This window comes from Panthera pardus, unplaced genomic scaffold, assembly GCF_024362965.1.
Source record: "Panthera pardus isolate Hobbes unplaced genomic scaffold, ASM2436296v1 HiC_scaffold_18, whole genome shotgun sequence".
NCBI classification, from domain to species: domain Eukaryota; kingdom Metazoa; phylum Chordata; class Mammalia; order Carnivora; family Felidae; genus Panthera; species Panthera pardus.
The window spans coordinates 20,018,995-20,032,207 of NW_026526743.1; the positions used below are offsets into that span (position 1 = coordinate 20,018,995).

A 13,213-nucleotide genomic window follows, 5' to 3' on the forward strand; every position below is an offset into this window, starting at 1 on the left:
TAGAAATGACTGTGTATTCCCTGGTTACAAAGCGGGGCTGTGGCGGTCACCAGCATGTCCAGCAGGTCAGCAGACCAGCAGGGCCTCATCGTCACTGGCCTCCAACGTTGGGGAGCAGGGTGGTGGGGGACTCCTGCAGACACCCAATGGCTCTGGTGGGTGGGGGCCCAGGGTGCTACTGGCAGTGGGAGCCAGGGGGTGAGGGTCCTGGGCCGAGCAGGGCTCCCGAGGCGCTTCGGCAGGGGCCAGGCTGTCCACCAAAGAATCCCTGCAGGCCTTTCTGTCCTTGTCCCCCAGCCTGCACTCTGGGTCCCGCAGGCCGGAGGGGGGCGGCACAGCAGATCCCGCCTCTGTTGCATGGCCTGGGACACTGGGGGGCCCATCCCCAGCCACCACAGGGCTGCCTGTGTCCGTGAGGGGTGCTGGGGGATCTGGGGTGGTCCCCGGTGCAGGCTGGAGGAGCCCGTCCCCCAGCACCGTCTGTGAGGTGCGCGCAGCGGTCAGCAGTGGGATCTGTCCCCGCGGTGCCCGCGGCCGGTGAAAGAGCCGGTTCCAGAGGCGGCCGAGGCGGCGGCGGGAGGGCCCTCGGCGGGAGGCGTGCCTGCGCATCTGTCTCCGCATGGCTGTGCGAAGGTTCTGTAGCACCGAGGCCTGGAGGGTGGGGCGGTGGCTGAGAGGGCAGAGGTCAGCACGACCCCAAGAGGACCAACTCGTTCTCCCCAACGTGGCCGTCCGTGGTGACCCCCCGCATCACCCTGCCCCAGCCTCACCTTCCGCCTCCCTCGACCCCTGGGCCATGCAGTGTCCGACCTGGCCCCTAAGTCTCCCGGTCTGGGCGTTCTCTGAGGTCCAAGCAGGAGCCCCGCCCGGGGCGGGATCTCACCCTCTGGCGCTCACCTGGGACGCACTGTAGACGGGAAAGTCCTCCACGGGCGGAATGAGGCCCTGCGCGATGAGCTGCCCATAGGACGGGGGTGCCTCCCGCCGCACAAACTCAGCCTCCAGGCGCGTCATCTGGGTCTCGAAGGCCCTGAAAGTCGCGGGCAGGAGGGCAGCATGGCGGGGCTGGCCACGACCGCACTCTCCCTCCGACATACACGGGGTCCCCAGCCCTCCACTCTGACCTCCCAGGACGCACAGAAGTCCACCAGCCGCGGCCCGAGCCGGGGGATGCAGTCCTCGCGGTGGAGCGCGGAGCAGGGAGCCCCGCCCCTCCCCACTGCGGCGGCGCGGCCCCGCCCACCTGTACTCCTGCGTGCGCAGCGAGTAGAGTTTGAAGGCGCAGCCCAGCGCGATGACCAGCAGCAGGCCGCACACCAGGCTGCCGATGAGGGCGGCGGTGATGACCTTCCGCGGCACCGCCGCCAGACAGCCGTGCTCGTCGCTGCCGTCCTGGCAGTCCTCCTGGCCGTCACAGCGCCACGTCTCGAAGATGCACAGGTTGGTGCCGCAGTGGAAGGTGCCGGGCTGGCAGGAGAAGCAGTTCTTCTCGTCGGCGCCGTCGGGGCAGCTCTTCTGGTTGTTGCAACGGTCGGCGGGCGCGTAGCACAGGCCGCTGCCGCCCTCGCAGGGGTACTGGTCGGGCGGGCAGGCGGGGCAGCCCTGCTCGTCGCGGCCGCTGGCACAGTGCCACCAGCCGTCGCAGCGCTGCGGCTCCGAGAAGCAGCCCTGCTCACCCGCGTCCCCCGCGGCCCCCCTCGCTGCTGCTCCCACACGGCTGCTCCCACGGGAGGCAGTAGCCCTTCACCTGATAGGTGGCGTTGAAGCCGTGGCCGGCGCTGCGGGCGCGGGCGTGGTAGGCCACGGTGAGGCGGCCCTGGGCAGCCTCCAGGCTCACGGGCCGGTGGTTGCTGCGGTAGGACAGCGTCTGCAGCAGGCGGTCCCCGCGCTCGCCCAGGCCCTCGTACACCTGCACGTAGTCGTCGTAGCCCAGCCGCAGTTCCAGCTGCAGCAGCACGCGCCGCGGGTCCTGCGTGTCCACCAGCCACGTGCAGTGAAGGTCCGAGGGCCCACGGGCTGCGCCAAACAGGTCCGGGGAGGCGAAGGAGCCGTAGAAGCTGCCCAGCCGCCGGCCACACGCCAGGTCGGGGCAGCCGGCCTCGTCGGAGCCGTCCCCGCAGTCCTGCGTGCCATCGCAGCGCCGCTCGGCCGGCAGGCAGCGCGTGGAGCGCGCCCCGCTGCAGGGGAAGGTGCCCCCCGGGCACAGGCTGCCGGGTGGCTCAGAGGCAGGTGCCGAGCAGTTGCCCTCGTCAGAGCCGTCGCCACACTCGTCCACAGTGTTGCATTGCCACGGCCCGGGCAGGCACTTGCCGTTATCACAGCGGAACTCGTCTGCCTGGCAGGACGCCTGGCCCAGCTTCCCTGTGGGGTGAAGAGCATGGGGGAAGGGGGCAGTCAGGGGAGAGCAGAGCCTCGCTCCAGCGTGGGACCGGGGGCCAGGAGCAGGTAGGGTGGTTCCCCTGTCCTGGGGTGGCAGGGCCTCTCCATGGCCACCCGAGGTGCAGAGACCCCTCAAATGCCAGAGTGGGCTCATCCCTGACTTGACCGAAGGGTGAGGGGTGAGCCACTCACTCTAGCCAAGTCTAGGAAGTGGGGTCAGGGAACTCGAGGGGAAGACCCTGCAGGGAGTGGGCCAAGAGAGGGCACTGCCTGGGCCCTCGGAGCCCTCGGGCTCTGTGGTGCCCTGCCCCACCGTGCCGCCAGCATCACCTCGGATGTACGAGAGACGGAAGCCCTGGGCCTGGCCGGAGCTGGAGGCGTCAGAGTGGAAGAAGATCCACACGTGGTCCCGGGCAGAGATGAAGGCAGGCGGGATGGCAGAGCCACAGAGCCGGAAGGCCTCCTGGCGGGGCGGGGCTGCTGGGCCCAGCATGAGCCAGTCCAGGGAGCACTGGTGGGACTCCTCCACGTCAAAGTTGCGGAAGCTGCCGGGCAAAGAGGAAGAAGGACCACAGGTGTGGGCGGGCAGGCAGGGAGCCCACAGACCTGAGCTTACGGCAAGGGTGGCCAGCCACACTGGTCCCTCTACTCCTTCACGCCGGGCCTCTTAGTGGGACCCCAGCCACCATCCAGGGGCCTGAGGGTGGCTGCATGAAGAATCAGAACAACCGTGGACATCCCCATTGAGGCTCTGGGAGGGCCTCACCTTTCTGCCCTCCATCCGCACACACAGTGCCCACCCCAAAGCCAAAGTGGAGGGGGAGTCAGTTCCTTCCCCTGACACTGTCTCTTCAAGGGCAAGACCCAAGAGTCCAGATCCCTCCCACACTGGGTCTGCTGGGACAGACCTAGCACAAACTCACAGGCTTATCCAGTGAGGGGGCACACGCACACAGGGCTGGCCTAGCCTACATCTGGGTGACAGCTTGTCTCCTGGGGAGAAATGCTGGAGCTGGCCTCCCACCCAGGCTGTAGGGCAGGCAGGCCACAGGGCCAGGGAGTACCCTAGAAGTGGCCAGTAAGGGTGGAGTCTTTGAAGAAAGAGTGCCTGAGAGCCACGGCCCTGCGGCCACAGGGAAACTGGCAGGACCACCAGGAGAGACCCCCATCGTGTGCATCACATCCCTGTGCTTTGGAGCTAGGGAGTACCCGGGCCTGCTGGGCTTTGGCATGTAGGAGAGTGACACCTCAGCCAGACACCCCATGGCCACCCCAGGCCAGGGGTTCCAGCCTCAGTTCCACTGTCTAGCCACCTCATCCCAGCACCCTCTGCACATCCCTGCAGCTACAGCACCGGGCTCCTGCCTGGCTCCCTCTCCTGCCGAGACTGCCCCCAGACCCCGGGGGAAAAACCCTGCTCTAGGCTCCATGCCAGCCTGGCCTCAAGCCACCTGCAGGACACTTCTGCCACCTCAGGGACAGCTGGACCACGCCAACCAGTCCCCAGGGCTTCTCTCCCTGGCCGGGCTGAGGTGATTGACAGCCCCCACTCCTCATGAGAGAGGCTCTCGCAGAAGTCCAGCAGGAGAGGCAACCAGCTGCAGGGACCCACAGAGCCCGGGGCACGCTCACATGCTCACACGCACCCACACACATGAACTTACACACATATCTGCTCACAGCTGCCTTCTGTACCTGTTCATACATGTGCTCACTCACATGCACGCATTCACACGTGCTCTCATACATGCCCTCTACACCTGTTCATACATGCACTCACCTGCATGTACCGTCACACACCCACACACTCTTTCACATACACACTCACTCAGCCTGTGTAAGGCCCACGGAGTCTCCCTCTGATGCCCTAGGTCCCCTTACCTGATGGTGATCATATCCCCACGGTCACCCTGGATGTACCAGCTGCAGTTGGTGCCCGGCGGGTAGTTGAGGGGCCAGGCTGGGCTGTAGATGACACCGCGCCGTTCCGTGTGCTGTTCCAGCTTTCCGCTGCAGGCAGCTGTCGGGAGAAGGGGCTGAGAAGTGCTGGCCTCCCGTTTGGGTGGGAGGTGAGGTGGGAGGCCCACTTGATCCCCCCCGTGGCTTGAGCACAGGCCTGCCCCAGGGTGGGATCAAGTCAGATGAGGGTAGCCATGGCCAGGGCAAGGCCAACCTCAAGACTTCACTGGAATTCCGTATGGAGGGCCAAGGACCCACAAGGACTCGGGGCAGCCTCAGCTCCCAACCCTGCCCCATGCACCAGAGTGTAGGTCTCATTCCCCACTCCCGGCAGGGCTGTGAATGAACCCACCGGCAGTCCCCTTGGCACCTCCGGGGTGCAGCCTGCGTGGACAGTCCTGCTGTGGTTCCCTGCCTGCCCTCCCTGGTACAGGTATAAATACAGGCCTCAGCCCTGGGAAGGGAGGGGCTTTGCTCACCCAGCACATATTTACTGAGTAGCTACTAAGTGCCCGGCACAAGTACTAGGTGTGCTGAGTAAGACAGTCAAAAGCCCTGCCCCATGGAGGCTGCCGGGAGAACAGACATGCTGATCTCTGGGTGGAGTAAAGATCATAACACAGGCCTGCAGGGAGGCCAGTGTCCAGATGTGGCTGGAAACACAGGCTGAGTCTGCTCCCACCTTGTGTGGCACTGGGGTTTCATCCTGAGCGTAAGTGGGAAGCCACTGGAGGTAGATGTCATAACCGGACAAGGAGACAGGCTCAGAGAGGATAAGTGACCTTCCTGTGGCCACACAGCAGTAGGTGGCGGAGTCAGACTCGACCCTGGTCCCCTGGTAGGATCGGCCTCTCACTGCCATCCGTGAACCCACGCACCAGGGACAAGTGCGGGTTATCATTCCAGCCAGTATGATGAAGCAGTGTCACCACGCCCAGCCCTGCCAGCCTCACTTCACCCTCTTCATTATCCATGCCTCTGCTTCCAGCTGAGCCTGCCTAGCCTGAAGACTGCAGAGCTGACCCCGGTGTCAGGCCAGGTCCCTGCACTTGGCCACACCCACCCCTCCCAGCCCCTGCAGCCCTCCACCACACCACCTCATCTGATCCTCACAAAAACCTGTGGCAAAGGCAGGGCCCATTATACAGATGGAGACACTGAGGTCAGTAACACCACCTCCTCACTCTCCCACTGCCTGGCACCTTCCACTGTCGCCCTAGAAACCAGGGTCTCTCTGCTGGCTCTTAACAAGACTCTTTGGGACCCCAAACTGCACGGCTGCAGAAAGGAGAGTGGAAGCCTCCAGCCGCCTCCCGTGCTCATAGGACTGTGACCTGGAGGTCCAGGTCATCTGATACTCTGACTAACAGGGAAGTGGAAACCCCCACAGACAGCTCACAAAAGCATCAAAGGACTAGAAGAGAAACACCACACTTAACCCTAAAACACGGCTGGGCACCCTTGGGCTGCCGTCAGAGCCCCAATAGTCCCTGGTCACCAAGGCACCAGCCAGACCTCTCTGCTTGGCACTCACCTGTGGCCCAGAAGGCCAGCCTTCCTGACCCTCAGATTTCTTACCTATTAAGCAGGAGCATTATTGCACCTGCTTAATAGGTAGATTAATAGGTAGAGCACACAGGAGGGGAAGGACAAGGGCCCCTTCCCTCTGACAGATGAGCCCCCCCCCCCCCCCCGCCGAGACCCTGGGTGCTGACCAGGGGGCCTGGGAGGTGTGAGGCTATGAAACCAGAAGAAGCTTCTCCTCCTGGATGGTGCTGGACAAGAGATTCACAGGCAGGGAGAGCCTAGTATGGCTGGCTCAAATCTCTAAAGGACATGATTAACGAGAAGTCAGGAGACTCCGTCAGCCAGGGTGGGAACCACCCTTTGTTGCCTTGACCCTCAGCCCCTGGGACAGGGCCTGGAGCAAAGCAGGGCCTAGTCTGTACCTACCCTGGCCTGGAGGCCTTCCTCAGGGACAAAACACTCAGGCCAGGGTCCTCACCCACAGTGGTTGCAGAAAGCCAGGCCCGTGCATCTTCTACAGGCATCACCTGCCTCAGCCAGAATCTTCTTCCTGACCTACGTCTATCCTCCTTTCCAGAGTCAGGCCGCCTGTCTCTGGAACCACCAGTCAAGTCAGGAGCAGGTGACGAGGCAGCAGCCAGCCCAGCCCTACCTCTCAACAAAGCCCCTGACAGCATGTCCCCCACACAGCCTTACCCCTGAGCAGTCCCCAAGGCTGCCCAGAAATTCCCACCTAGGCGGCAGCGAAAGCACTCGGTTTGCTCTTCTCCAAAGTGGGGGCACAGAGCTCATGTCCTCTGCAGCCATCAGCCTGGCCCACTCACAGTGAACGTGGAGCCAGAGAGAGGGAGCTGTGAGCTCTGGTCAGGGCCTCCTGACTGGACGCTGCTTGGCCGTGAGCCTGGAGGCTGCCACCAGCTCAGACAACCAACTCCAGGCCTCTGCATGATGGCAGCCTCACTCCCACCCCAACAAGTCACCCCGGGACCCAGGCACAGGTGGGGGAAAGGCCTCACAAATCCAGTTCCAGGGCCCACATTGCCAGGCACTCCATTCAACCCTAGGCCTCACCTTGTCCATCAGTAAAATGGAGCCCATGGGTGCTGCTTGTCTCAGAGGTAGTCGGGAAATTCTAGGAAAGTGGCAGCCTCTAGGCAGATATTCATGTGATGCGGTGAGTGGGGGTACGCCCTGCGGGGGGGTGAGGATCCCACAGAGTGTGTGATGATGGGCAGGTAGTGACAGGTGCTAGGAGGACCGTACGTTTGCAGGATAGAGGGTGTGCGGTGTCAGGGGGCAGAGAGGCCTGTCTGAGCTTTAAATGGAGGTGACCCGTGTTCACTCCGGCAGAAGACCGCTCGGCCCTCAGGCCCGGGTGGCCCTGCTCAGGGGGGCAAGGGATGAATGAGCACTTTCAGACCAGCGAGCGTCCTTCTTTCCCGGTCCAAAGAGTCATGAGATGCTCTTGAGGAAGCATGAGCAAGGCCCGATAGAGCACAATTTGCGGATCTGGTTTCCAGAGGCAATCAATACTCCAGACAACCTGCCTGCTCTAACTGCACAGCAGAGAGCTGGGGGCCCCACCCCGGTGCTCGGGGAAGCTGCCAGGGGAGTGGAAGGCAGCCCGGACACGCTGTCCAGGTCAGGAAGCTGGCGCCACGGCAGCCACACGGCCTAGCCCAGAGTCCGGGGTGCGGGAGGTGACGACCTGCGGCAGGACAGGGGCTGAGAGGCCAACACCCGTGAGGTTTCCAGGCAGTCCAGCTGGGCCCTCAGGGGTGTCTGGGTGGTTACCTCAGGCAGCCAGAAGCTGCTCTCCAATGCTCTTAGCAATGCTAGCGGGACAGAGCTAGACTCCAGGAGAGCTAGGGCCCCAGACTGCCACCTGTGGCCACCTAGGCCGCCACGCAGTCAGGCTCCCAGGGTGCCACGCATAGGCGCCCTGATGCGAACCGCAGCCCCTGAAACTGGGGAATGAGGGCCTGCTGAGAACAATGTGGACCCTGGCTAAAAACAACCAAATGTGCAGACCTGGATGGCTGTCTTTGTCTCCCTGGCACTACGAGGGAACCTTGTCCCTATAGCAACACTGTTCTAAACCTGGGGCACGGGCATGTGGCAGATGTATTTGAGGTCACATGCCCACCCACCATAGCAGCAGAAGGCCTCACCTGGGGCTCACAGTCTGTAAGACCCGGCCCCCCTCCCCCCCTCCCTCCCACTCTCTACCGTGGTCATAGACCCCTGACCCCGGCAGGGCCAGTCAGCCTCCTCTGGAAAATTGGGATGGGGAGACTGGGCAGTTAGCGGTGAGGGCCAGGACACCAGGCAGCACTGGGGCTGGCTCGGTGCTGAGTAAGGCAGGGCCCCAGGCCAGCTGTGTCAGCAGAGGAGGCCAGACAGCAGGGATCAGGAGATGATGTGCAGGGGGAACCAGGAGGGAGCCTGAGGAGCCACATCTGAGAGATGGGCCTCTGAAAGCAGCCTCTGTGGGCCCTGGGCCTCCCTATCCCAGTGACCCTGGCCAGCAGAGATCCCTCTCCCTGAGCCAGCCTCAGTGGCTTTCTGCTACGAGGCACTGAGCAGAACGAGAAGTCCCAGGTGCCTCCAAACCACTATGCAGCCCTGCAGACAGCAAATGAGTCACCGACCCCCCACGTTGGAGACCACACATTCTCCCCAGCTCCCTAAGGCCCTCCTCAGATGCCCCCTGGTGGCCCCAGGGCCCTGAGGGCCTGGGCTTCCCTGCAGCAGCCCCTCAGCAAAGAGCAAACACCCTGATGGCCTCAGTCTCCCCTCCTGCTCCTGACAGTCTTTGCTGGCCCTGGCATTGGGCCAGAGCACAAAGATGGCCCGTGGATGGCTGGACCCACTCAGACAGGAGGAGGCAGGGAGGAGCAGTTCTGACCATGTGTCTTGGGTTCAGTAGGTCTACTTGGCAACCACCGATCCCAGGGCCAAAACATCAGCCAAAGTGTTCATCTCTCTCCTGCACACCAGCTGGCCTGAAGCTGGTCTTGCCCAGACAGACCAGCTGAACCCAGGCTGAGCCACCTACTTTTCTAACTCACAACCAAGTCAGTATTTTCCCTGCTCTGGGTGATCCTGGCACCAGGTACCCGGCAACTGGACCCCACCCCTGTAGCCTCAAGCCTGCCAGAGTCATTCAAACTAGCCCATTCTGAGTTGTTTCCCCTTCCCTGCCTTGACTTCCCCCCTCTCAAGACACATAGGTAACAAACTTGTCTGTCAATGGCATTGGCCTCTCTGTGCCATCACCCATTCATACCTTTATAAATTCAATCCCAGGTATAATTTTAAAACAGGCAAGCATCTCATGGTGCCTTGTGGCCTCAGGGAACCCCACAGTCTACAGGAAGCACAATCTGTCGATTCTACTGGACCTGTGACAGTTTGCTAGTGGCATTAAGCCACCATGTGTCATTGCCATGCTGAGCACCTTGCCTCATTTGCCCATTGACCCTAATAAGCAGGCTCTGAGGTAGATCCTGTTATCGCATCCATTTTAAAAAGAGAAACTGAGACTCGAGGAGGTGTAAGCTTGCCCAGGGCCAAACGGCTCCTTTGTGATGCAGAAAAAATGCACAAGGACTGAAGCTGAAAGAGGCCAGCTGACCTCAGGGGTGGACAGGCCCTGAAGGCCTGTCCTCAGAGGTCACTAAACCAGAAGGACAGGGAGGAAGGGAAGAAAGAGAGAAGCATCTTACTCACCTAAGGCAGGGACTGCACTGCTGAGCCGCCCAGTGAGGACGATGTTCACTGTGGGAAATACAGGGAGGAGTCAGTAGGGAGCAGTGACTCTTGGGGACCCAGACACCTGCACTGAGCCAACAGCAGCCCTTGATGGGCACAGGACAACACGGCCAAACCCCTGGCTGGTTCTCTTCATCTCGCAGGGCAAGGCCCAGAGTGCTGCTGCCACAGAGACTTCTACTCCCACCCGGTCCTGCCAGATGGGCAGAGGGGAGGGCCACAGAGGGTCTCAGGACCCACCCCCCACTCCCACAGCCAAAGAGAGTGGGGTGCAAGGTTGGCTGTACTCTGGCTGCTCCCCAGGCCTGGGAATTCTAACTCCTGTAGGATGGGGTGTATTTCTGTCTCCCCTGTCCAGCTTGGGAATTCATGCCTGGACCACCCTGGTTCAGCCTGGATAAGGGCTCTGCCTGCAAGGGGGCCCCTACCACTTGGAAGGGCTTCCTCCCTCTGAGGGGCCTTGCCAGCCACGGGGTCTACCAGCAGTCAGGGCAGGAAGAAGCAGTTCTGATTACCACATTTTATAGGGATGCACAGTTAGCAGGATTCAAGGTCCACTCACTGTGCCATGCTGACCTTGAGAAGAGAGGCAAAGAAATCTGCCACCTACCCCCTCAAGTATCCACCTGCATGGCCTTGGTCCTTTGCTTTCACCTACTGCTTTCCTGCAAGGGGGTTATAGGACCAAGAGGGGAATATGGGCAAACTCAGCTTCCCGGGGTTCAGGATGCCCCCTTCCCCCAACATCAAGGATGCCAAGGGAGGCAGAGAGCATCTCTGCCCAGGTCAGCCCCCAACTGGTGAGGAAGCAGGGGCAGATAGATGCCCCCTCTGAAAACACCCAGGCTCTGCTAGGCAGAGCCCATGCCACATCTGGGCAGGGAGGGCCCCCTGGGGGAAGCCCAGCACCCAGCAGCTCAGAGTCCAGAGAGCACATGGTACTAACAGACTGGGGAATGGGCGCTTTGGAGGGGTGGGGTCCCAGCCCTTAGCCATTCACACAGCTGAGGCAAGGGGCCTTCCAGAAGACTCAGAGCTCCCTGATTATTGAAGGGCAGAGGAGGGTGCAGCTGAACGCTGACAGGTTTCTTTTTTACTATGTCATTTCAGTAGCTTCAGCAAACCTACGGGGCTTACAGAATCTTCACTAGTGACACCATAGGGTGTCCCCTGATGACCCCAAGCTCAGATAATGGCCTCCCTCCTCCTCCTGGTAAATAAAGGAGCCATGTGGGTTGAGGATTTAACTCCTTTCTTTCCCTCTCCCCCACACAGGGCGGTGGAAAGGTGGACAGAAAAACTCCCGGACAGGGCAGGAGTCCCTCCCCGTCCCCCTCAGGTGCCAGGCCTGGACAGGTCCCCGGGTCCTCCCCAGACACACCACTCGGGCTGAACAGGCCTGCCCCGCTGGGTCTAAGAGACACAAAGGGAAGACAGGAGTCACTCTCCCAGCTGCCTCCCGCCGGCATCCTCAACGCGGCTCCCGCTAGCACCCGCCCCCGCCTCAAGTCCCGGCAGGAAACAGTTCCTTCTTCTGGGGACTACCGGCCGCAGACCCGCCCGCCTCGCCTTTGTCCGCAGCTCCGGAGGCCCCAGCCCCGGCAGGCCGGGCGGAAAGCCGCTGCCTGCCAACCCCGGCCGCCCGCACCACCCGGGCGCCCCGCGCCCCGGGATCCGCGCGCTGTTCCGAGCCGGGCGGGAGCCGGGGTTCGGCTGCCAGAGTCGCCCCCCACCCAGGCCTGACACCCCAGCAGGCCGGGGATCCAGGGGGCCGTCTGCTCGCGCAGGGCGCGTCCGGGAAGCCCCGGCCGGAGCCCGGGGGAGCGGCGCGGGCCGGGGTCGCCCAGGGCGCGGCGCGGAGCTGCGAGGCGGGGGCGCGGACCCACCCGGCCTGCGCGGCCCACTCACCCAGGCAGACGACGGCGAGCTGTGCCCGGGCGCCCGGCGCCCCCTCCGGCCCCGCGGTCGTCCGCTTCTCCATGCCGGGGCCGGCCGCCCGCGGGCGCCGCCTCCTGCCCCCCCGGCTGCGGCTCCGGCTCCGGCTGCGGCTCCGGCTCCGGCTCGGGCTCCCGCGGCGGCTGCCGGCCGGGTGCGGGCGGCGGCTCCGGCTCCGGCAGCGTCTTTGTGAGGCGGCGGTGCAGGCCCGCAGCGCGCGCGGGGCCACATCGGCCGCGGCGTCACGGGCCCCGCGGGGGCTCAGCGGCGGCCGCCAGGGAGGACCCCCGCCCGCCGCTGCCCCCGCGCCCCCGGCGCCGCGCCGCCGCCGGCCTGTGCCCGGGGGCCCCCGGCGCGCCCATGCCCCGCGGCGCGCAGCCCACCCGGCCCCGGCGCCCCCGGCCCACGCGGCCGGGTGCCGTCGCTGGTGCGTCCGTGGGTCTGTGGGTCCTCGCGGCCGGCCCCTCGCCCGCTCCGAGCCCGGAGGCCGCGCCGCGCCAGCCACGTGATGCGCCCGCCGAGCCGCAGTGGCGCTGGCCGGGCGGGGGAGGCGGCGGGGCGGGCCGGGGGCGCGCGCCCCGCCTCGGTGCTGGACAGCTCCGCGCGGCCGCCCCGGCCAGTCGGCACCCCCCGCCCTCGAGCCAGGGCCCCGTCGGCTCTGGCCTGGCCGGCTCTTGGGGCCCACGAACTGGTCCCTCCCGGAGCCCGCGGGGCCGCTTGCAGGGGAGGGGAGGGCACCTGAGGGCAGGACCGCGCGAGGTGGCGCAGGGCTAAGGCCCGTCTGCCCGGTGAGGTATCCCTGTTCCTGCCCCTCTGACCTGCCACCTCGTTTGCTATAGCCCACCTGGCCCTGGCATGTCCCTACAATGAATCCTTCCGTGCAGAGCAAGGCATGGGAAGAGATACTGCGGAACATCTAGCAAGCAGGCCTCTGGAAAACCACCCCTTCCTTCCGGGGACCCCGAGACCACCTAATCAGCCGGTCAAGGCCCTGGGGAATGGAAAGGAGGCTTGCTTCTCAGGCTTGGGGCTGGGAGTGGTGTCAACCAACGGGCTGGTCCCGAAGAGGCAGAAACCCGGGAGAGACAGGGAGAAGAGTGGAGGAGGCCATTTACGGTCAGGCAGGGTCAGCCACCCTTTCTTGAGACTAATGTGAAATCAGAGGTCCTGACATGGAGGTTTGGTATGGGGCTCCATGCCTGCCCTGAGCTGAGGTTCAGGACCCCTCTTCAATTACCACCACTCCTCCTGATATTCTCCTTTTTTTTGGAGAGAAGGTAAAGAGAAACTGATACTGTATTAGTGAAAGTTGTAGACCCACTGTCACTGTGCAGGTCAACTGTGTGTGTGTGTGTGTGTGTGTGTGTGTGTGTGTGTGTGTGTGTTTTCTCTCTTCTAATTCCTTTGGTGATTTTTCCAAAGCAGACTTCTTGAGAGACAGAGTAAACGATTTAAGAATCAAATAACAAGATAAATGACTCATTTATGGTAAAGAGCACTAGCCTACTGATAATTTGGTTTCACGATTTCCCCAGACTGCTGACTTCTCATGTAATGGGCATTTATGCATGGCAAAAATATTCAACAGAATTGGAGAACTGACAAGAAGGGTCCAAAGTTTTGTTTCCACTTGAGGATT

General features: G+C 63.0%; 1 protein-coding gene across 1 annotated transcript; it reads right to left on the minus strand.

Moving 5' to 3' along the window:
- LRP3 (LDL receptor related protein 3) lies at positions 1 to 12,117 on the minus strand. The gene is given in 8 exon segments (XM_019423364.2): positions 1 to 651; positions 898 to 1,030; positions 1,244 to 1,689; positions 1,691 to 2,361; positions 2,710 to 2,924; positions 4,261 to 4,399; positions 9,598 to 9,645; positions 11,548 to 12,117. Coding segments are annotated over 8 exon segments (2,310 nt in total). The 5' UTR covers positions 11,621 to 12,117; the 3' UTR covers positions 1 to 66.
- Between the last annotated feature and the right edge of the window lie 1,096 nt (positions 12,118 to 13,213).